At 53.7% G+C, this 22,917-nt stretch overlaps 8 protein-coding genes across 8 annotated transcripts; 5 read left to right on the top strand and 3 right to left on the bottom strand.

Moving 5' to 3' along the window:
- Positions 1-374: 374 nt before the first annotated feature.
- BO82DRAFT_428710 (putative ABC multidrug transporter) lies at positions 375-5,137 on the top strand. Its single transcript, XM_025640465.1, has 2 exons — positions 375-2,262; positions 2,316-5,137. Exons 1-2 carry the CDS (start codon positions 526-528, stop codon positions 4,836-4,838), a joined length of 4,260 nt encoding a protein of 1,419 aa, XP_025496460.1. The 5' UTR covers positions 375-525; the 3' UTR covers positions 4,839-5,137.
- Positions 5,138-6,121: 984 nt separating this feature from the next.
- On the top strand, positions 6,122-7,360 carry BO82DRAFT_350514 (esterase/lipase family protein). Its single transcript, XM_025634176.1, has one exon. The coding sequence runs from the start codon at positions 6,406-6,408 to the stop codon at positions 7,246-7,248; it is 843 nt and encodes a 280-aa protein (XP_025496459.1). The 5' UTR covers positions 6,122-6,405; the 3' UTR covers positions 7,249-7,360.
- BO82DRAFT_428708 (putative siderochrome-iron transporter) lies at positions 7,311-9,798 on the bottom strand. The gene is made up of 6 exons (XM_025640464.1): positions 9,212-9,798; positions 9,134-9,157; positions 7,699-9,073; positions 7,624-7,640; positions 7,498-7,575; positions 7,311-7,449 (listed from the first exon to the last, which is right to left on the bottom strand). The coding sequence occupies exons 1-6, from the start codon at positions 9,415-9,417 to the stop codon at positions 7,362-7,364; spliced, it is 1,788 nt and encodes a 595-aa protein (XP_025496458.1). The 5' UTR covers positions 9,418-9,798; the 3' UTR covers positions 7,311-7,361.
- A 1,984-nt stretch (positions 9,799-11,782) lies between these two features.
- On the top strand, positions 11,783-14,312 carry BO82DRAFT_350512 (putative proteinase). The gene is made up of 6 exons (XM_025634175.1): positions 11,783-12,008; positions 12,061-12,250; positions 12,305-13,555; positions 13,606-13,681; positions 13,729-13,789; positions 13,847-14,312. The coding sequence occupies exons 1-6, from the start codon at positions 11,799-11,801 to the stop codon at positions 14,075-14,077; spliced, it is 2,019 nt and encodes a 672-aa protein (XP_025496457.1). The 5' UTR covers positions 11,783-11,798; the 3' UTR covers positions 14,078-14,312.
- Positions 14,313-14,586: 274 nt separating this feature from the next.
- BO82DRAFT_350511 (class II aldolase/adducin family protein) lies at positions 14,587-15,740 on the top strand. The gene is made up of 3 exons (XM_025634174.1): positions 14,587-14,900; positions 14,978-15,285; positions 15,351-15,740. Exons 1-3 carry the CDS (start codon positions 14,672-14,674, stop codon positions 15,705-15,707), a joined length of 894 nt encoding a protein of 297 aa, XP_025496456.1. The 5' UTR covers positions 14,587-14,671; the 3' UTR covers positions 15,708-15,740.
- Positions 15,741-15,756: 16 nt separating this feature from the next.
- BO82DRAFT_350510 (U2-type spliceosomal complex subunit CWC24) lies at positions 15,757-16,968 on the bottom strand. The gene has a single exon (XM_025634173.1). The coding sequence runs from the start codon at positions 16,922-16,924 to the stop codon at positions 15,851-15,853; it is 1,074 nt and encodes a 357-aa protein (XP_025496455.1). The 5' UTR covers positions 16,925-16,968; the 3' UTR covers positions 15,757-15,850.
- Positions 16,969-17,280: 312 nt separating this feature from the next.
- Positions 17,281-19,220, bottom strand: BO82DRAFT_350509 (uncharacterized protein). The gene has a single exon (XM_025634172.1). It carries the CDS (start codon positions 19,198-19,200, stop codon positions 17,617-17,619), a length of 1,584 nt encoding a protein of 527 aa, XP_025496454.1. The 5' UTR covers positions 19,201-19,220; the 3' UTR covers positions 17,281-17,616.
- Positions 19,221-20,339: 1,119 nt separating this feature from the next.
- On the top strand, positions 20,340-21,906 carry BO82DRAFT_118002 (S-adenosyl-L-methionine-dependent methyltransferase). The gene is made up of 2 exons (XM_025629854.1): positions 20,340-21,338; positions 21,527-21,906. The coding sequence occupies exons 1-2, from the start codon at positions 20,838-20,840 to the stop codon at positions 21,872-21,874; spliced, it is 849 nt and encodes a 282-aa protein (XP_025496453.1). The 5' UTR covers positions 20,340-20,837; the 3' UTR covers positions 21,875-21,906.
- Positions 21,907-22,917: the final 1,011 nt, after the last annotated feature.

Here is a 22,917-nt window from a genome sequence, read left to right as displayed (position 1 = left end):
CCCATCATCCACGGAACTCCACTTCCCTCCTACAGTACGTACTGTACACACCATCTGGGCTTCGGTCGGGCTTGGTGTTCTTTCTTTGCTCATCATTCCCGACGCTTATCAATTCTGAAACAAGTCGCAACATCCACGGAGAGTCGGACCTCCGTGCTGCCGCTTCTCGAGCTTCTCAGCCTCCAAGATAGACAGCTACTCGGCAGCTATGAATTCTCTTGGCCGTTGACACGGTGGTGGGTGGGCTCCTCTGACTAAGCGGATAATATTCGCTGCGAGGCACAATAGCCGGGTGGACCCCAAAATCTTCCTTCGGAAGCTCGCCCAGGCCCCGATATCCACCCGGCCCAGTATCAGGCTCAAGGCTCAGAGCCCCCCGACCCACTGCCGCCTCCCTCAGTCTGTTGATGCTTACCGAGTATATAGGAGCTCTTCGCCCCTCATGGCGCCTAGATCTTCCCTCTTCAGACCCTTTTTAACGGGTGACAACGAGACATCTATCTTTGCTGTCTCGCTTTTCCCACCATGGAGGACAAGGAAGCCTACACGGCATCCCGTGGGATGCTTGAGAGTAAGGACGACACTGATAGTACAGCAACCGTCCTCAATGATGAACCCACCATGCCTACTCGCGACCCCAACACCAGCCGCGCCGACAATTGGTCCTTGATGCCTCAAGTCAAGCAACAGCACGAACGTGACATGCAATCCGGGCTCAAGCCTCGTCAACTCGGTGTCACTTGGAAGGACTTGACCGTCGAAGTCGTCAGCGCTGAAGCCGCCGTCAACGAGAATTTCCTATCGCAGTTCAATATTCCCCAGCACATCAAAGAATCTCGCAACAAACCGCCTCTCCGCCAGATCCTCCAAAAGAGTCATGGGTGCGTCAAGCCTGGCGAGATGCTTCTGGTTCTGGGCCGCCCTGGTTCCGGCTGCACCACCCTTCTCAAGATGCTTGCAAATCGTCGCCTCGGTTATAACTCGATAGAGGGCGAGGTCCGCTACGGCTCACTGACTGCCAAGGAGGCTGGCAACTACCGTGGTCAGATCGTTATTAACACAGAAGAAGAAGTCTTCTTCCCGACCTTGACCGTAGGCCAAACGATGGACTTTGCGACCCGTCTCAAGGTGCCCTTCACCTTGCCCAATGGAGTCGAGTCGGCAGAAGCTTATCGCCAGGAGGCCAAGGAATTCTTGCTGAAATCCATGGGCATTACCCACACGAACGACACTAAGGTTGGCAACGAATACGTTCGAGGTGTTTCCGGTGGTGAACGCAAGCGTGTTTCCATCATCGAATGTCTTGCTACTCGCGGTTCAGTGTTTTGTTGGGATAACAGCACCCGTGGTTTGGACGCCAGTACTGCCCTTGAGTGGACCAAGGCCATTCGCGCCATGACAGACGTGCTTGGTCTCTCTACCATCGTCACTCTCTACCAGGCTGGAAATGGTATCTATGACCTTTTCGATAAAGTGCTTGTTCTTGACGAGGGTAAAGAGATTTACTACGGTCCTATGGAACAAGCGCGCCCATTCATGGAGGATCTTGGCTTCGTTTGTCGCGAGGGTTCGAACGTGGCTGATTACTTGACTGGTATCACCGTTCCCACCGAACGCAAGATCAGACCCGGGTATGAAAACCGCTTCCCTCGTAATGCGGAGATGGTTCTTGCCGAGTACGAGAAGTCGCCAGTCTATGCTCAGATGAATACTGAGTACAATTACCCTGACACCGATATCGCTCGCGAGCGGACCGAGGACTTCAAGATCTCCGTCGCTCAGGAGAAGAACAAGAAGCTGCCCAAGTCTAGCCCCTTGACAGTCGATTTTATTACTCAAGTCAAGACCTGTATCGCGCGGCAGTATCAGATTCTGTGGGGTGATAAGGCCACTTTCATCATTAAGCAGGTCTCTACCTTGATCCAGGCCCTTGTTGCTGGATCACTGTTCTATAATGCTCCCAATAACTCTGGTGGTCTCTTTGTCAAGTCAGGTGCCCTATTCTTCTCGCTCCTCTACAACAGTCTGCTTGCAATGGCAGAAGTCACCGACTCCTTCAACGGTCGCCCTGTTTTGGTGAAGCACAAAGGCTTCGCATACTTCCACCCGGCTGCATTCTGCATTGCTCAAATCACAGCCGATATTCCTGTTCTTCTGTTCCAGATCTCGGTCTTCTCTCTTGTGGTTTACTTTATGGTCGGCCTCACCATGTCGGCTGGTGCATTCTTCACATATTGGATCCTGGTTTTCGCTGCCACCATGGTATGTTATGCTGCCCCTAAAAGGGGTCCCGGTCGCTAACTAACAATAATCAGACGATGACTGCGTTGTTCCGTGCTTGCGGAGCCGTATTCAGCACTTTCGATGGCGCTTCTAAGGTATCCGGGTTCCTCATCTCAGCATTGATCATGTACACTGGTTACATGATCAAGAAGCCCCAGATGCACCCGTGGTTTGGCTGGATCTACTGGATCAACCCTCTGGCCTACGGATTCGACGCACTCCTCTCGAACGAGTTTCATGGCAAAGTCATTCCATGTGTAGGCACCAACCTGGTTCCCAGTGGCGCTGGCTACGATGGCACTGGCCATCAGTCTTGCGCGGGTGTTGGGGGTGCCGTGCCTGGGCAGACCTATGTTACCGGTGATGCGTATCTCGCCTCTATGTCGTACAGCCACAGCCACGTTTGGCGGAACTTCGGTATCCTCTGGGCTTGGTGGGCTCTGTTCGCAGTGGCCACCATCATTGCTACCACCAAATGGAAGGCTCCCGGTGAGAGTGGTGCTTCTCTTCTGATTCCTCGGGAAAGGCTCCAGGATCATCACCAAGTCGTTCGCAACGACGAGGAAGCACAGGGCATGGAGAAAGGCAAGACACCCAGCGACGAAGGCTCTCAAAGCGAAGAGGATATCGACAAGCAACTGGTGCGAAACACCTCGGTGTTCACCTGGAAGGATTTGAAGTACACTGTCAAGACACCATCCGGTGATCGGGTCCTTCTTGATAATGTGTACGGTTGGGTGAAGCCTGGGATGCTGGGTGCTCTTATGGGTTCCTCAGGTGCTGGTAAGACCACACTTCTTGATGTTCTGGCTCAGCGCAAAACCGAGGGTACCATTCAGGGTTCAATTATGGTTGATGGACGCCCGTTGCCTGTGTCTTTCCAACGCTCCGCCGGTTACTGTGAACAACTTGATGTCCATGAACCATTTGCCACTGTCCGTGAGGCATTGGAGTTCTCCGCTTTACTCCGTCAGCCCCGTGAGGTGCCGCCTGAGGAGAAATTGAAATACGTTACGACTATTATTGAACTCCTTGAGCTACACGATATTGCCGATACAATGATTGGCCGCGTCGGCGCTGGTTTGAGTGTGGAACAGCGCAAGCGTGTCACAATTGGTGTTGAACTTGTCTCGAAGCCTAGTATCCTAATTTTCCTGGACGAACCTACTTCGGGTCTGGATGGTCAGTCAGCTTACAATACTGTTCGTTTCCTGCGGAAGCTTGCCGACGTCGGCCAGGCTGTTTTGGTGACCATCCACCAGCCCTCTGCCCAATTGTTCGCCGAATTCGATACCCTATTGCTTTTGGCCAAAGGTGGAAAGATGGTCTACTTCGGTGATATTGGTGACAACGGTCAGACTGTCAAGAGTTATTTCGCTCGCTATGGTGCCCCATGCCCACCTGAAACCAACCCTGCCGAGCATATGATTGACGTCGTCTCGGGAGCCTTGTCTCAGGGTCGTGATTGGAATCAAGTTTGGCGAGAGTCCCCTGAACACTCGAAGGCTGTCTCCGAGCTTGATTCTATTGTTAGTGATGCCGCCTCAAAGCCTCCGGGTACCGTTGATGATGGCCACGAATTCGCTATGCCTCTTTGGAAGCAAATCTTGATTGTCACCAAGCGATCTTGTGTTGCTGTCTACCGCAATACGGATTATGTCAACAACAAGCTTGCACTCCACGTTGGTTCGGCTCTGTTCAATGGTTTCTCGTTCTGGATGATCAACGATCACGTTGGGGCTGTACAGCTCCGACTGTTTACGATCTTTAACTTCATCTTCGTTGCTCCCGGTGTCATCAACCAGCTCCAGCCTCTGTTCCTCGAACGCCGTGATATATACGACACAAGAGAGAAGAAGTCTAAGATGTATTCATGGATTGCATTCGTGACCGGCTTGATCATCTCGGAAATCCCGTATCTCTGTATCTGTGCAGTGTTGTACTTCGTCTGTTGGTACTATACCGTGGGCTTCCCCTCTGATTCCAACAAATCCGGGGCTGTATTCTTCGTGATGTTGATGTACGAGTTTGTCTACACCGGTATCGGGCAGTTTATTTCTGCCTACGCCCCGAACGCCATCTTTGCTTCGTTGATCAACCCTCTTATCATCGGTACCCTCGCATCTTTCTGTGGTGTGTTGGTGCCGTACGCGCAAATCCAGGAGTTCTGGCGCTACTGGATCTACTGGATGAATCCTTTCAACTACCTGATGGGCAGTCTGTTGGTGTTCACAACCTGGGATGCCCCCGTCAAATGTAAGGAGTCGGAATTCGCGCTGTTCGACCCCCCAAACGGCACAACCTGCAAGGAATACCTCGCCGATTTCATGCAGGGTATGGGTGCCCGCATGAACCTGGTTGATCCCGACGCCACGTCCGGCTGCCGGGTGTGCGAGTACACCAAGGGCAGCGACTACCTTGTCAGCATCAACCTCAAGCACTACTACTACGGCTGGCGCGATGCCGCCATCGTGGCGCTGTTCGCCATCAGTTCGTATGCTTTGGTGTACGCACTCATGAAGCTGCGGACCAAGGCCTCCAAGACGGCCGAGTAGACTGTCTGCGTCGTCGCATGCAGGCTAGCCTACATCTTCACTTCCTCCCTCTTCACTTCCTTTTCTTCGTCCACTGACAGCGGCTGGTAAGCAGTCCTGGTCGTCAGTCTTAAAACTTCCTTTCTTGTGATTTCCCTGGCTGCATCGACACATACATATTCCCCTAGATAGACTCGTGTTGCATCATTGCTAGAGCGGTTTACTTTTACTTTCGTTGTATCCGACACCACCGCAGCGATCAGCGCATCCTGTGCACTACATGGTACATAATTTATTAGACTTGTCATATACATTTTGCTACACTCCAGTCCTACCACAGTGATCAATCTAAGTAATAACTTGAACAATGACAGTAAATTCAGTAGGAGTACACTGAAGCTCTTCACTGAGAAAGCATCCGCGGCCTGACAGACAGCCACTAAATAGCCATGTCTCGACGAGATCAAGCAATCGAGAGCTACCCACCTGACAATAGGCTAGACACTGGTCAGATCGTTGTGCACGGGACTATTAATAGCGAGGGAGGGAAGCGGCAAAGTGGAGAACGGCTGAAAGGGTAAGATAGGTGGAATCCTGCAGAATGCGTCTGATACGCGGGCGAAAATGCAGGAGTCTCCTGGAGGTTGCACAGTAGATCGAGATGAAGGAGACGGAGCAAGACGGCTCATGTCAAACATGCTTGCCGGAAGAGTCAAGCAAGACCCTTGAGCCTTAAGCTTTGCTGTCAGAAACAAAAGGAAAACAATGCCCACCAAAATTATGATTTTCAGAGTGAATGTCCCCTTTCCAGCGGTTGGCGGGACCCAGCAAATTTTTTTTCCCACGAGGCCGCGGGCGAGATTTCCACAATCGACGTGTCTTGGCAGGTACCGTGCCAACAGATAACAATGTTGCCCCGTTGTTTGATTTTCGCTATCTCCAAGAGAGTACGAGTACAGTAGGGCACTTAGTATACCCACTCATCCAAACACACAAAATCGGAGACAAGGGGGGAAAATCGACCTACAGACCCCTCACTACGAAGTACGATGCTGACATGCAGCTCCCAGCCAGCCACCAACCAAGACCAAGGAACAATCGACGATGGACATTCAATCTCAGCTGAAAAACTTCTCTCGAATAGTGGACCCCCAAGGGGATCGAGATTCGATAGTTCGAATGTCCGTCCCGTCAGTCCAGTCCCAATCCGGCCAAAGCCAATGAAAATCCGCCTCCACTAATTTCAATATTTAATCTAAATCGTCCCTGGCGATCAGCCCCCCTTCCTCTTCCAAGGAAAATTAAGATCGTGTTCTGCACCATGTGGGCGAAAAGACATGGATACATCGCTGTCTGTCACTGGGATTGGCATTTCCGAGGGGGGGGGTCGCCTTGGTCGTTCATCTAGCTCAGCTGGGGATTGGCACCGGATAGATAGAAAAGGAGCGTAGTTCCCCTTCTCCCTCGAGGGCTCTATCGTGTCTCTCTAGTTGATGCTGTGCGTTTCCCTACCTCAAACACCAAACAGGCCGTCGGTTGCTGTTGTCATCTATCACCAGAAAGAAACGCAAACACAAGGGAAAAGACAATGCATCTCCCAACCCTCCTAGCCACGGTCACCGCCGCCTTCGCAACCACCGCCCTAGGCAGCACCGGCATCAACGACTTCAGCTGCCGCAGCACGGCGCACCCCAACCCGGTTGTCCTGCTGCACGGGCTGGGCGCCACCTTCTACGAGGACCTGAACTACCTGCAGGGCTGGCTGCAGGCGCAGGGCTACTGCACCTTCGCGCAGACCTACGGCGCGTACGCGGGGTTCCCCTTCCTGGGCGGGCTGCGGAGCATCAACGAGTCCGCCGTCGAGATCGCCGCCTACATCCGCGAGGTCCACGCGCAGACGGGCGCCGACAAGATCGACCTGGTCGGCCACTCTGAGGGTGCCTTCCAATCGCTGTACGTGCCCAAGTTCGAGGCCGGGGTCGCGGACCTGCTGGACAAGGTGGTGGCGATCGCGCCGCCGACGCGCGGCACCACCTTCATCGGCCTATATAACCTGGCGTATCTGTTTGGGAATGTCTCCCGCGAGGCCGTCGGTGAGGTGCTGGATACGCTGGGGTGTCCCGCGTGCGATGAGCTGGGTCCCGACGGGGCGGCGGTCGAGCAATTGAATGACGGGGCGCCTATCGTGCAGAGTGGCAATAGCTTGACCGTGATTGTGTCCCGGCTCGATGAGATGGTCACGCCGACGAGTACCTCGTTTGTGCACGAGGACGGCGTGCGGAACGAGTGGGTGCAGGATACCTGTCCGCTGGATCCGGTGGGGCACATCGGCGAGGCTTATGATTTGAATGTGTGGAATCTGGTGAAGAACGCGCTGGATGACACGCCGGATCGGAAGTTCGTGTGTCTGTTGGGGTCCCCTGGGAAATAGAGCATGAGATGTGTATGGATTGACAAAAAGGTCAGATTTGTACAGTCTAGCGGGAAAATGTGGCAGTGTATATAATGTATAATTCAAGCACAATCCTAGTATATTATTTCGGTTCAAGCATGCCGCGTCTTTTCCTCATTCAGGGTTGACGAGTCGGAAGAGGTAGAGCTTCCTTTCCCCTGCATCAAATTGTGTCCGTCCCTGAAACATCATTAGCCGCGAATTACGGATCTGAGTAGGTGGACGTACCCAAGCTTCTTGTTTGGCAGCACCAGCGATAAGATTACGACTGGGGCAGAGAATGCCAGAGCCGCGATCGTTATAAGCCTGCCATGGTTAGTGTAAATCATGCATGAGTTCAGTGAGAAGACAAACCCCATGACATCAGAATACTACCCAAGGTTAGCAAGACGTGGTCGGGTTCTGGTAGTAGGGATACGCAACACTCACAGCTCGATTGATTGCCATCCGCTCAAGGGACCCCCAGGCCGGCAATGTACCCGTGATCGAATTATACAGCTTTTCCACCTCGGCCTGGTTCACATCAGGCCCAAGGTGCAACCGGAGCTGGTGGCGTAGTTCGCCCGAGTAAATCCCACCTGCGATGGAAGATCCGATGCCGTTGCCAAGGTAGGCAGCCAGCATGACCAGCGACGTGACCTGGGCCATCTCGGCATGGGAAACGGCGATCTGAGCGGCCACGACAGCCACTGTCTCGATGATGCCACTGCCGATGCCCTGGACGAGCTGCACAATAACAAGCTCTGCGACCGAGCTTTTGTTCGTGCGTAGGCGGACCATAACCCCATATCCGACCATGCGAATCACTGCACCTGCCACGCCGATCCACTTGTAAGAGCGCAGGCGATACATAACCAGCCCTGTCGCCATACCTACCAAAGCTTGCATGACCCCATTGACATAGTACAGGAATTGCGCATCCCGCGCATTGAAATTGTGGGAGACCATTGACCAGACGTACAAGTAAGTGTGTGTAGCACCGAAGCTGATGTTGTCGACTGCAACCAAAATCACGGGGATGAGAACAGATAGGTTCCAGATGTAGTGGACTGGGACAACAGGATGCCGAGCGACATGTTTCTCATATGGGTAGAGGCACGCCAGGATAATCGTGCCCACGGCAATGAGAGCATCCACCCAAGGCGCCTTCCACCTGTCTGCAACGGTGGCAGCCAATGTTATTGGGATCAAGATCAGAGAAAAGCCCCCACTGAGCAACATCAGGCCGCCCAGGTCAATGCGGGAGCAAAACTCATAGATACTCAGCTGCTCAGTCAAAACCAGTCCGGCCTTCTTAGCCCGCCACTGGAAGATAAGAAGGGTGGTAATGATGAAAATAGCACCAAATGGCATCAGTATGGCAAACATGCCGATTCCCCATCTCCAGCCGATGCCATTGACGACGCTGTCTACAATGAATGCGGAAACCCACGGGGTGATCAGAAAGGGAACATAAAGAATGTTGTAAGCGAAGCCTCTCCATCGCATTGAAGAGAGATCCGACACAATGGTGGCGTTGAGGAAAGAAGTGCCAGCTTGGCCAATAGAGTAGAGGACATAGCCGCCAGCGTAGGTATCGAAGGATTGAGAAGAAGCACAAAGGATGTAAGACAAAAGGTAACAGGAGACAGCGAAGACATATGCCTCGCCACGACCAAGGACATCGGATATCTTCGCGATTGGCGGTTTCGTGACGGCGGAGATGATGCTCGCGGCTGTATTTAGTGTCGCGAGCTTTGACAGCGCATCAAAGTCCGATGTTGCAAAGTTGCGATAAGTTCCGACGGTCGCGTTGTCCAGTTCACTGCGGAGTTGGAGCAAGAGCATTAGCAAATAATCGCCAATGGTGGTACACCAGACTTACTAAATGACCATCATCATTGCCAACCTGTTGCCGTCAGCACAAGCCTAATCTATTCATTCCAGAGAAGTTATCACATACCCCACATAGAGCAGATACCTGCCCTTTCTTCCACCCACAGCTTCCGCGGCCTGGATCTTGGCAGCCCCGGTGCTATCCTGCGTGGCTGGCGTGGACTCCACCACCATTATATCGATATCATCCGTCTTCCAATCCAGGTATGATGGGGAAGCCTGGATCCCCCCGTGGTTTTCAGGGGATCGGAAATATCGGCGCCAACGGGCCATCGTGATGACAGACGTTATTCGCGAGATCCAGGGTCAAATGATACTCTCCGTAATAAACGTTCACTCGGGGTCCGAAGAATGTCGATGGTACCGGAATGCTGCCCGGCAAGTGCTATGGTCCAATTGCCTTTATTCCTGGCTGTTAACCGCACCTTAGCTAGATCAAGAAGAAATTTACGTGAACTGGAATCTGCTCAATAATAGCAGTGGAAAGTGCTGTGCCTGCTACCTGTAGAAGAGGAGCGAAGAGAAACAAAAGATGATTCACCGGATGAGCCGAAGGCATCAGCTAATGTGACAGAAGCCCGGTGGGGGAGTCATTGCCAGCAAGGGAGTTGGAGCGGCGTCTCTCCGACCGTGCGGATCCTGGTGAAGATCGACGACTATGGGATTGTGCTGCGAACATCAGCACGTTATCAGATCATTGCCAATTGGAGACGGATAGCTCGGAGTAACTGTCCATGATGACTGAATCCATGGTCCATGATTGCTGATAAGGTAGCCGTTTCGGGCAGTGCGTGCGGGGCAAGCCTTGGAGTCATTGCGGAGTATCCGTAGACAATGTAGACAATTTGTCAAGTGCATCTGCATACACTAGTTTGGTCATGTAGAGGTGATTGAGCGGTTGGTTTTAACCCCCATCGAGATTCCTACCATGTTTGAGTTGCTATTCGTGATATCTGCAGGGTGTGCAGTCAATGGCGACGAGTCTGAATCTATTACCCAATGGAGAAAGAGGTAGATGAATGACAGCACGTGATCTGGCGCGGGGTCGCGACGCGTTTGCAGACAATGGCAACTTTTGGATCACATTGAAGTCTTCCTCCCTCTCCTCTCTGCGCAGTGCTAGGCTACTCGGCGACAATGACGTCTGCTAAGCATCGATTTCGTCTCTTCAGAGCCACTTTTCTTCCTGACACGCTGCTCACCATGGCCACCGGCCCGAGTCACACATCTGAGACCGACGAGGCGATGGAGTTGAAATCTCTACGGCTTTGAGACGGCACGAACGCAATAGCTGTTGGCTCGCACTCCTTAGTATGGTCGCCCTTTAACCTCGGACACCAGCCCAAATTGTCTGCAGAGCCAGCCCCCCTTTCGCAAGTATCATTATGCAACACGTGATGGCCTAGGAACGATTGAGACGCTTCCACCCGGGGTATCAGTAGATCGCTATCTAACAGTCTAGGTATTTAGTCGATGGACGTGCCCCCTCGCCTTCGAGACCCTTTTATCATTCGAGATACCTTGGCAAACGTGCCACGGCGCAGACCGCACGGAATTCTTCGCCTTCAAATCACGAACGATGGAGCGACTATCACTGCCTTGAAACCCGAAACCTACACAATGCCACAAGATCTACCTTGACAAACGTCTCCAACAGGTAGGAGACTCACCTCGACTTGACCCGCGGAAGCTGGCGTAGCTTTGCTTTCGCACGTTCTCGCTATGAAATATCACCAGTAGATGGATCGCTCGAAACACAAATGAGAGACATTGTGGCGCGTTGCAGATAAAGCACCAATTTGCGCGAAATTTTCCAAGACATTTGCCACAGATATAGTATCAGCTTGGGGCTATACCTGAAAATCTCATTCGTCTCAGCAAACAGTGGAACACGGTATTCCTGTGGTGAAGGAGCTGGCTCTCAAAAGCTGACGATTTTGTCAGCGACCATGGGACTCAATTTAGGGTATTGAATCCCTTGGCCTTCGCCAAGAGGCCGATCAAAGTCGATGCTACCTGTAGTGAACTCAGAACTTGTATAACACATCGCCGCAAGGGACAATAATCCGCAGAGTGTAGCAAACCGAGCCAAGAACGTCTATGAGCGTCCTTCATGGACAAACTTTGACAGCGCACATTCGTACTTCGGACGATTCCCCTAATGTGACTCACTCCCCGGATGGTTATCGGACAGATAAAGCTGGTCGACCCGTTATTGGGGGGAAGCGCAAATAGACGGCTCGGAGTGGTAGCCTGGCCATGCTATGCACCAGCACAAACTGAATGCGAGGGAGCAACTAGCGAATGACTGAAAGAAACTGGAATCCACCTGAGCTGCAATCGACGATAGCGGCTTATGTTGGATGCACATTTCAACCCAATCCTAACAGCTGATCTCTCCCATTTCTGGCCATGATTGGAAATCTCTCGCTCTCCATTTGTGGGCCCGCTTTGAAAACTGCAGATGACAAGTTAGATAGTGGCTTGCTTCAACCCTCAACAGGGAACCGGATGAAGTTTGCACCCTAGCCAGCAGTCTCTCAGCCAACGGCCATGTCGACTGCGCCTTTATCTAGCGGGACCCTCCTGTCCCGCCGGTTGTGCTCGATAATGAGGTCGTGGTTGTCTCCAGGTCTTACAGGCTAGTGCGACCGATGGAACGTCTCAAAACTGCCGGCATCGCAACCCCTCCGAACCAGTGGCTTCTGTCAACGAGGGCCAATGTAACTGCACGGTTGCGCATCGCCAGCTCTCTATGGGTGTTACTAGTGTGCGTCGCTGGGTATGCATGGTGGGTTCTACCTGTGTCGACGCGCAGCAACACAACCATGGAGCATTCACAATCAGAATTTACGTGGAGTAAGGTACATAGATCCGCACAAGCTGGTATGAATCAGACGCTAACGAAAGATTTAGATCACACCATCCGCATCGCTGCAGTATCATGATTGCTTCGATGGGCTCCAGTGCGCCCGTTTGGAGGTGCCCATGGATTACCACCGCTCGGATGGTCTCGGCCAGCGCTTTGCGATTGCCATCACTCGTCTTCCGGCCAAGGTGTCAGTAGCAGACCCACGCTACGGCGGTGCGGTACTGGTCAACCCAGGTATGCTCTTTCCTCTACAACCCTTGACACATAGGCTGATTATGGCGAATGCAGGAGGCCCTGGTGGTTCGGGAGTCGCTGAAGTGCTCATAGATGGGAGAAATTTGCAAGCCACTATGGATGCAGAGGCAGATCCCAATGTTGAATCGCTCGGAGACAGCGTTCGCGACAAGTACTACGATGTGATCGGATTTGATCCTCGCGGGGTGAACAATACGACACCGGGCTTCAGTTGCTTTCCGAACATATTCGCGCAAAGGAATTGGGAGTTACAGGTGGCGGCCGACGGCATGCTGGGAAGCGCCGACGGCGCATTTCGCCGCAACTGGGAGCGCTCGGTCGCTCTTAACATGGGATGCTCGATTAACCTGTCTACTCCGTTTGAAAATGGAGATGAGGCCTTGGGAGAACACATGAACACGCTTCCGGTCGCTCGCGACATGTTGGAAGTTATTGAGCGGCATGGGGAGTGGCGTGAGAAAGAAGGCGCAGAAGCACAGCGACAGCAGGATCGAATCGATGGCTACGACCAGCACCAGAAGCTTGTGGCTCGGACGAAGTGGAATCGAGGCCGAGAAAAATTGCTATATTGGGGCCGATCCTACGGGACTGTCTTAGGCGCGACATTCGCCACACTATTCCCCGATCGCGTAGAACGTGCTGTGCTGGATGCGGTGGTCGACGCGGACAAATACTATTTTGATGATGGCCTCAGTGCCATCGAAGATGCCGATGCTATCTTCGATCGGTTTGCGCAGTACTGCGACACGGCTGGACCAGAACAATGTCCATTCTATACCTCCGGTGGAGCACTAGCTATCAAGCAAGCGTATCTTGATCTGGAGGATACATTGTATAATGCGTCACTGCCCGTCATAGCATCTCCCACTCGAGGTCCGGAACTTGTCACTTGGAGCGACCTGAAAAACATCTTGCGCCTGGCCATGTACCAGCCCATAGAGGGCTTCCCACCTCTTGCCCAGTTTGCAAGTGATTTGACTCGAGGAGATGGATCGGGAGTGGCGGATATGAAGAGCAGCGCTCGCGCTCCCTCGTGTCCTTCTGATCAGTGTGTTCAAGCCGGGCCATGGTCAGCAGTTTGCCAGGTGCCGGGTCAGAATGAGGCATATGCCAGCTCAGCGGTGCTATGTACGGACGCAGTCTACCTGCAGAATACGGATGAAGAGGACTTCCATCGATATTGGAAGGCACTGAAAGAGGATAGTTCCATGATTGCAGATTACTGGGCTAGTCTCCGCATGGGATGCGTGGGGTGGAATATTTCACCCAAATGGCAACTCAAAGGTACGTCCTACTGTTGCATGCATCTTCTCCACTGGTCTAATGTCGCATAGGACCCGTAGGAGGCAATACGTCCCACCCACTACTTCTTGTAAACAACATGCTAGACCCCGTGACACCTATGCGCAGGTGAGAGTGCCCCTTGCCTCGTTACGACTCTTACTGAAGTTGCATAGTGCTCAGAAAATGTCGCAGAGGTTTCCTGGCTCTGTCGTACTTCAGCAGGACTCGGAAGGAGTAAGTGCAAGTCGCAAATCCACAACTCAGAGGGTGGATAGAGACTGAAAAGCACAGCATTCTACTTTAGCTGCCCCCTCGCGTTGTGTCGACCAGGCGATCCGGAAGTATTTCCAAACGGGGGAGCTGCCACTGTCTGATACGGTCTGCGAGGCCGACCTGAAGCCGCTGATCGGCATCCCTACAGTCAAACAGGGGATCAGAAGCAGAAGCCAGAGCGATCGGAAACCGTACGAGAGGCTCGAGGTAAAGTCGCGCAGTTTACCCTGGGCGCGATTACCATTCTAGCGGATGTGATTGGGAGCCGCCGGTGTGGGCCTTGTGCTCCCTTATCATGGATCATGGATCATGGATTTGACCTCCACCTTCCTATCTCGCGCTTTCTTTCATCGGGTTGTATATATCGAAGATAACAGCGATTGCACATCTCTCATTGCTGTGCCCTCGATCTCGTCCGACTATAACGCCTACCATGAAGAGCTTTACATAGAACCAGTTTACAATCTTGGGCTTCAGAAATACTGCCTTGCCCTGGGAAAATTTGCCAACCTTCGCCACGTTAGACCTCGAACTGAATGATAAGCATTGATCAACCATGGCCTCGCCCCAAGCGTCCAGTGGAGACAATTCTCCGCACTCGATCCAGGAATCCGACGCGGAGTAGCCTCGGTCGCAGCCCATTATCGGTTATACTACCCCGCCTATGGCGGCAGCAGCACACCATACTCCGGTAGTCAATCCAAGGGCGCGCGTGAGGTGTCATTGCATAAGCATATAATCTAGGCCTGCCTCCTTAACTTCGAATTACCACTTCATTGCATTACATCCGCGCAAACAACCAAATCTTTTTTTTTCTCTACCATCCCTAAGTACACACTCACCATGGCACCTCCCAGCTCAACCGAGACATCCACCACCCAAACGTCCCAAGTCACCCTCCAAACCCGCCAATCCTCTCAAGAGGACGGTATGGAAGCGGCAGCAGTGAAGAATGAGACCTCCCAATTTCCTAAGCCCCCTGTGTTCGAAGATAAATACAAGGAACGAGAGTATCTCAAAGGCCGACTAGCAGCTGCGTTCCGCATCTTTGGAAAGAATGGATACGATGAGGGTAATGTTTCTTTACCTATTAACTTCCCTACCCTCTGCGTCTTTCTTCTCCCGCCATCAAGACTGATCTCCTTGCAGGCGTGGCCGGCCACATCACCCTCCGCGACCCTGTCGACCCCACCACTTTCTGGGTGAACCCGTTCGGCGTCGCCTTCTCGCAGATCAAAGCCTCCGACCTGATCCAGGTCAGCCACGAAGGCAGGATCCTCGACGGGGGGCCCGTTCGCCTCCTCAACGCTGCCGCATTCATGATCCATTCCGCAATTCATGCTGCCCGGCCCGATGTCCTGTGCGCTGCGCACAGCCACAGCATCTACGGGCGCTCGTTCTGCGCCCTCGGTCGGCCGTTGGATATCATCACGCAGGACGCGTGCGCATTCTACAACGTATGAGCTTGCCTTAATTCGCTATGTGTCTCCGGGACTCAGGCTAATGCAATGTCTGATCACAGGATCACGTCGTCTACAAACAATTCAACGGGGTCGTGCTGTCGGAGGACGAAGGACACAACATTGCGAAGGCGCTGGGGAACAAGAAGGCGGCGCTGCTGCAGAATCACGGGCTGTTGACCGTGGGCACGAGCATCGAGGCGACGGTCTTCTGGTTCGTCAGTCTGGAGAAGTGCTGCCATGCGCAGCTGTTGGCCGATGCGGCGGCGGCGGGGCGCGGCGGGGCGACGATCAAGATCGATGATGCCGATGCAGCATTCACATACAAGACCGTGGGGAGGCCCGGGTCGGGGTATTTCAGTGCGAAGCCGCTGTTCGATGTGATCCATGAGGAGACGGGGGGAAGTTATCTACACTAGACCTGGTAGTATACTGTTTGATGTTTATGAGGTAGGCTGCTTAAGTGGCATGCCCAACGTTACTATGAACGTTGGTGGACTTCGACTATATTAAGACAATATCCTAATCTCTATACATATATGGATATCATATAACCCATCCTCTACTCATCCTCCTCCTCTTCCTCCTCATCCTCACTCAACACCTCCCCATTCTCCTCCGCCTCCCTCCTCCGTTGCGCCTGCTTCTCCGCCTTCCTCTCCAACAACCTCCTCAACTTCTTCGACGAATTAAACACCCCATTCGTCGCCGCCCCGCACGCCGCGCAACTCGGATCCTTCCGATACCGCTTCAACGCGCACGCCTCACAGAAATAATGCCCGCACTTCGTCACAATCGGCTCCGTATACGGTCGCTGACAGATGATACACGCAAACGGAATCTCCTCCAACTCGGCATCCTCATCGTCCAAATCTTTCCCGCCCGCCCCAGCATCTCCGCGCGCCCGATCCGACACCACCGTACCGACCACCTTCTTCCCCTTCGTGACGGTCTCCCACTCCTTGTCCAACTCCCACCCGGCCTTGTAGTCCGACCGGTCGTGCAGGAACTTGCAGTTGTCGCCGAACCCACACCACCCCGTCAGCTTGTAGTCCTTGCACACGTCCGGCGCGTAGTCCGTGAAGGTGGTCATGCGCACGTTGGTGGGCGCGCGCACGGGCCCCACGGCCTTTTTGGTGGGCGCGTCCGGGTTGCGTTTGATGAAGGTCTGTTGCGTCTGGTGCGCGAGGCCCTTGTAGGTTCCATCGGGCTGATCGGAGGTGGTGATGAGGGAGGACGGGGGGTGGCGGGTCTTGCCGAGGAGGTTTGCGGCGCTGGTGGTGCTGGTGGAGTCGGTCTCGTCGTACCAGTTGGATTGTTTGGTTGCGTCGTTCGTGTCGGGGAGGAGCGGAGGCGCGGTGCTTGTGCTTGTGGATGCAGAAGGCAATTCGTTGAGGGGAATGGCGCTGCGCGCGGCCGAGGAGGCGCTCACGACGCCGGCGTTCTTCTTGCGGCGCTTGATGTGCGTGGTTTCGTCGGAGGAGAAGTCGGAGTCGGAGGAGGCGCCGGAGGAGGCGGAGGGCGGCGTGGCGGCGCGTTTCTTGCGCAGGTTCGTTTGGGCTTTGGCGCCGCGCTTTTTGAAGAGAGGTGCTGGCGGGGCTGCGGCTGCGGCGCTGGGGTCTTGCGTGTCTGTCATTTTGGGGTGTTGGTGCTGGATGTGTAGGTGACGATGAAGCGAAGGTGCAGTGGTGACGGGGAGACGAGTTTCTTATCCGGCGATGGGAGATTCAGCCGGTGGCGCAGCACGTGATGATAGCGATATCTGGGGGTTCGCGCTAGCACGGTTTGTGGGCCCTTGATGACTCAGGCAGAAACTCTGCTCTTATCGCTAAGCAGCGAGTCTGGAAAGTTCGAGTGGCGAGGTTTCTTACCACTCTCCCAGCTTGCTTGTACATCTGGTACATCTGTACATCTGTTGGTGTTGTACTTCGTGCTAATACAATATCAGAAGCGGAACTGTGTATTATGTCTTTTTTACACGTTTCTTAGCCCATCTATCAGATTTTTTGCCCAACTCTTTCTCCTATCGGCAACCGGAATCAGAGAGAAGCATATATGGAAAGCCAACAGCAGATGATCTTCATGGAATCGAGAACGAAAACTGCAAAACCTAACACTGGCACAATGCCTTCAAAAATACACATGCAAGAAAATGAGTCCAGCTTCTACAACTCAAAGTGAGTGAATGGTGCCTAGAGAGCGAGACCACAACCACTGTCAACTGTTTGATCTGTGAAGGGCTTATCCTGGCTTTGACAACTATCCCAGCTCTCCGCAGCACTACTTCAGAGTGCTCAAATCATTAGGGCTTAGAAGCAACCGAACGGTTCACTCCCGTAGTACCAACGGTTGTCCTGCACGCACTGAAAGCGTTCCTTCGTTCCCCTCTCTCCACACTATCTTCACCACTGGACTCGTCCGCTCAAAGATCTCCGGGCTCTGTCGCTCCGCCGTGATAGCCACCGCTTTCATCCGTCCAAACTGGACGATGCTCGCTTGCGCCTGCTGCTCTCGGGGCCCGAACTGTAACAGACACCACTGACGGTTGTCAGGAGTAGCAGCAGTAGCAGTATCCGAAGCCAGCAGGGCATTGGCACGCAGTGTCTCGGTCAGGGCCACTGGGAGGGAACGACGTGATGGCTGCCCATCTTGCGACTCCTCATGCGGAATAGTCTGGGTCTGTTCGGGCGGCAGCGACAGAAGCGGTTGATCGGATGGCGAGACATGGACCTCCGCCATCGGCTGCTGTTCGGGGAGCGTTCTCCATGCGGGAGAAATACAGTCCGCTGGGTCGAGGAATCGGGCCATCGTGCACGGGACGCCGAGCGCCGCGGTGAAGAAAGCGACCAGATCTGGTGAGTGGAACAGCCGGAGCAGGCCGGTGCCGTCCTCAGGGCCATGGAGCTTGCCGAGGCTGGTTGCCTGGCACTGATAGAGATTGCCTTTGGGTACCTGGACATCTCGCCCCGGGTCATGTAAAGGCACAGTCATCGACTGCCGTAGTTTGGGGTTGCGCCGGCGCAGCGAGTGGTGCACGGTAATGCGCAGGATGCCGTGCACGGCGTCTATCATCGGTTGGAGGAGTAGGAGACGCGGCGCATGGCGTTGGTCGAGGGCGGAGCCTGTCTGCAGGTTGACCAGGCACCATTGTCGGTCCCACTGCAGCCCTGTCGAGGTGAGATGCCACGACTGATGCGCGGGGATTGTGTATGCGGCAGCGCCGTGGATCGGATAAATCATCAGGGTATGCACATGAAGGTGCTGGGAAGTAGGAGGATTGGACGGGGACGTTGGCACCAGCAGAGGAAAGGCGCCTGCTCCGAACAGATGGTGCACGAACCCTACAAAATGCTCGACGTCGTTCACGGTGCTCATCGCCCCCAGGCTCACGCGGATGATGCCCGAAGGCTTGTGCCCCACAAGCACGCTGCGACAGCCGCAACGTACCCCCGCTGTGTAGTTTTGGAACAACTCCCATTCATCCAGCTGGAGGAGCTTTGCGAGTCCGCCGGGGTTGCAGACTGAGCCTGTGCGGAGGTGGATGCGGTGCTCGTTGGCCGCCTCTTCAATGTGCGAGAGCCGGAGCCATCGCCCTTCGTCGGAGCAGATGTTGAAGGCGACGATGGACCCCTGGGTCGTACTGTTGCCGTACTCCGCCGCTGGGTCTCGGTAGATCTCGCACACTTTGACACCGTTAGGGTGGCGAAGGGAGGAGAGCAGCTGGTAGAGGTGTGCTGTAAGCCGGGTGGTATGGTGTGAGACGTGCTCCTGAGAAGTATACAGCTGCTTGTGGGTTGTCAGAGCGCACCCCAAAGCCAGGATGCTATGAAAGGGGACTATGCCATCCTCAAGTATCTCGTGGATGTAGGATGGGTTCCTGGAATGCCAGGGATGGTCAGAGCAAGTCACCATCTCAACCGTGCCTCCGCCAAAGTAGGGTCTCTGCACGAGAGCCTGGGCAGATCCCTTACGCACAATCAGCCCTCCCAGGTCGGGAAATCCGAAGATCTTATAGAAGCTGACGGCGGTAAAATCGGGGGCTCCATCAGGGTCCCGGAAGCAGTCCAGAGACGCAGTGGGAGCGAGTGCAGCAGCATCCAGCAGGGTGAAGACCCTCTGGTGAGAGGCGTATTCCGATTGTCGGAGACGGCCAGGCCAATGAAGAGGGAGCCGTCGTCCGGTCATATTCGATTGTCCTGGATACGCCAAGATACGAACCTGGAATGTTTTCGAGGTTTGTCCTGGACATCGATCGGTCTTGTCCCGGACGGGACTTGGCCGGATCCAGGCCTCGACTTCGCTATCCGACATGAAGCAGTGCTGCCCGGCATCAGCCAGCTCACGCAGTCCCACAACGCTTGTGTGAGACTCGACATGGTACCCCACCCAGAGTCCGGGCCCCTTGAGCGTTTTCTCAGGGCCATCGGAGACGGGCAGATGAGTGAGACCCTCGAGAACCAATTTGATAGCCGCGGTGGCGTTCATAACAAAGACCAGATCAAAATGCTCCGGATCGGCATGGAAGAATTCCAATGTTTGCCTCCTGATCTCATCGACCCTTTCGGTTGATAGCCGGGAGGATCGTGAATCGGAGTGGGGGTTTCCAAATAGATTGCTCGACATTTCGTCCATGAAGCACGTCAAAGCAGACTGCGCATAGAGAGTGGTACCGGTATGATCCAGGTATGTCTCGTCTATACAGGTACATTAGTCCACGAGTGGGGCATAGGGAGCCATGACAATTGTGTGTGTGTACCTTGGAGCATTGGATATTCCTTCTCCCTCAATGCGTCAGCATCATAGGGAATGATGTCGATTGGTTCTTCCATTCTTAGAATCTCTCTCTTCAGCAGATCGAAAGTGGAGATTTAGAGACATGCACAAAGATGCAGAATCTGGTGCACAGACAAGGGAGGCTGAGTGGAAACGACTAGGATCTTTGAGCTTGACATCAGGCCTGGCTCCATCTCTCGCTCTATATAGCCAACAACTCGCCCAGTGATGTCAGCAACCACTGGTAGGTGGCCACCACACCGCGGGGTAGTCTGAAAAGAGTTTACGGTCTCTCACTTCCGGCTACCTTTGCTGAATCAACGGTGGCGATTCTCACTTGATATGGGCACTTGCAGAAATATTGACTCTGTTCTGTGGCAAAGAGGTCAGACGATCGTGTCTCTACATCATGCGTTAGAGGCTCAGGAGGCATAGGGCGATCGGTTTACATCAGATCTCCCATTGATCTGCAACAGATAGATGCACTTCGACAAGACTGGGATACCCTGGGGTGTGCCCCCAAAGTCAATTGGAAGACATCATCGGGGACCAGAAGCGCGAAGTCGCCGTCCAAGGATATCCCACTTCTAGAGACTACGAATGATGTGAATATCCGAGGTCCGTTGATAGCCAGGGTGTCTTTTAGACATATAAGTTGGCTCTTTTTGACCCGTCACCTATCTTCGTCGGCATCAAGAACCGACACCGAACCACGAAGCAACAGAGTGATAATCCAGACATACAACCACCTTTTCCTTCTTCCTTCTCATATCAAAATGACGCAAGCTGGTACCCCTCTTACTCAAGAAAACACCTCTCGACTATTCAAGCATTTCAGTGGTGAGGGACCCCCCGCCAACGACCGTTGGGCGGCCTTGTGGGATGCGGGTGACTTCCTGCCCTGGGACCAGGGAATTCCTAACCCAGCGCTCGTGGACCTGTTTGGCACCCGTCAGGATCTCTTGGGTGTCTCTGCCTTCATCGAAGACGAGACAGGGGAACGGCGTCGGAAGCGTGCCTTGGTCCCCGGCTGCGGGCGTGGCTACGATGTCCTTCTCCTGTCCAGCCTAGGCTATGACGCCTATGGCCTCGAAGTGTCAAGCAAGGCCGTGGACGCGGCAAGGGCCTGGGCGGACGAACACTTGGCTGATTATCCCGTCCATGATGAGAGTAGTGGCCGTGGCAAGGCCAGATTTGTCCTAGGAGACTTTTTCTCAGATGACTGGATAACCCAAGCGGATGGCCATGACAAATTTGACTTCATCTACGACTATACCGTAAGGTTATACCCGTGTTCCTTCCCCACAACCCCAGTTCCTTTGACGTTAGATTTGGGTTTTCTTTCCTCCGGGTTGCTGCAGGTCAATGTGATGTCGCAACCAGCAAGCTCCATAGCGTGCTACTTGCATCGGATCTTATGATATTCTTCACACATTGTATCTTATTACTGACAGGAAAAAAACAGTTCTTCTGCGCCCTCAGTCCAGATCTTCGCTCTGCCTGGGCCAAGCGATACTGGGAACTGCTTTCCACGCACCCTGAAAGCCTGATCGTCTGCGTCGAGTTCCCCACCACCAAGAAGTTATCCGCGGGGGGCCCGCCCTATGCCTCTCCATCATCGGTGTATCTGGCACACCTAGGCCATCCTGGGCAGGAGATCACCTATGACGTCGACGGAAGCCCCTCGCTTGGAATTGGCGAAGAAAATGCTCGGTCAGTCGGGTTCTCCAGAATCGCTCATTGGAAGGCGGAACGGTCGCATGCGATGGGCAATGGCACGGATTGGGTGAGCGTGTGGAGGCGTGGGATGTAAGGAGGTGGGCTGGGTTACAGTCCTGACGCCTATCAATATGGATTTATTCTGTCGCGAAGATAGTCATTCGGTAGTTACTCGTAGTCGGAAATGCCAGTGGGCGAGGGTGTGGCCTTCATTTCGTTTTTCTTTTCTGTGAGATATGCAGGAGAGCCATCCTAGTCCTCGGAACTTCAGAACTGAGAGATCCGATTCGTCCCCATCGCTGGCCGGGGGGGGTCAAGCGAGGGAGGGTAGATGCATGCATGCATGCATGCCCGCCCGGAAATCGATTCCCTTGGGATTACCACATTAAGCCTGGTGCATAGGGGTGCGTAGCCAAGGTGTCCCATCACATCCATCTCATACTTCATGGAGGAGTACTAGTAATTGTTGGGTCCAAACGTAATGAGAGGTGAAGGGTACGGCTGCCCTATTTCGTTGACTCGACCGCACGACTAGGTAGCCATGTACTGGCACCCCGCATTTACGATCTTGGGTTACAGAGGCTGACAGAAGTAGAGATGGGGGTTTTGAGACGAGACACATTTATGCAATCCAATTTACGGCGATCAAACTTCAATCAGGGAAATCGATTTCCAGAAGGGCTGTTGTTTCGCATCTCGGAGTTGGGAACCCACGGCCCCCAACAAGGGCATTGGAAGCATCTGCGCCTTCATAAAGCAGACGTAGCAGTTGTTGCTTTCTTCCACGACTGGAAGACAAAACTGGCGGGATCATGTTCACATAGCTTTTCAATTAGAAAGGTCCATCCGCAAATGTTAAGGTCAAAGATAAATTCTCTGGTGGAGCACCCGTATATTGATATACATTAGACGCATCCTTCGCCCCAAGCTCACACTATTCCTAAACTTTCTACTTCTTCTTTCTCTTCATATCTCTTCCCTGTAATTAGACACTGCCTGCCAATGATTCGCGGTCGATCCTTGTCTTGATAGATTTAGACGTAGCCGAGTCGCACACCCTACCTGCAGAGACGGTGTTGTGGTGTTTTCGGAGTCTGAGCCGAAGAATCCTTGTGGCCCCATTATGTACGCTGTCTA

This window comes from Aspergillus uvarum (genome assembly GCF_003184745.1).
Source record: "Aspergillus uvarum CBS 121591 unplaced genomic scaffold BO82scaffold_4, whole genome shotgun sequence".
Classification (NCBI taxonomy): domain Eukaryota; kingdom Fungi; phylum Ascomycota; class Eurotiomycetes; order Eurotiales; family Aspergillaceae; genus Aspergillus; species Aspergillus uvarum.
The sequence above is the reverse complement of the archived record's forward strand: the minus strand, read 5'-3'. Positions and strand labels throughout refer to the sequence as shown.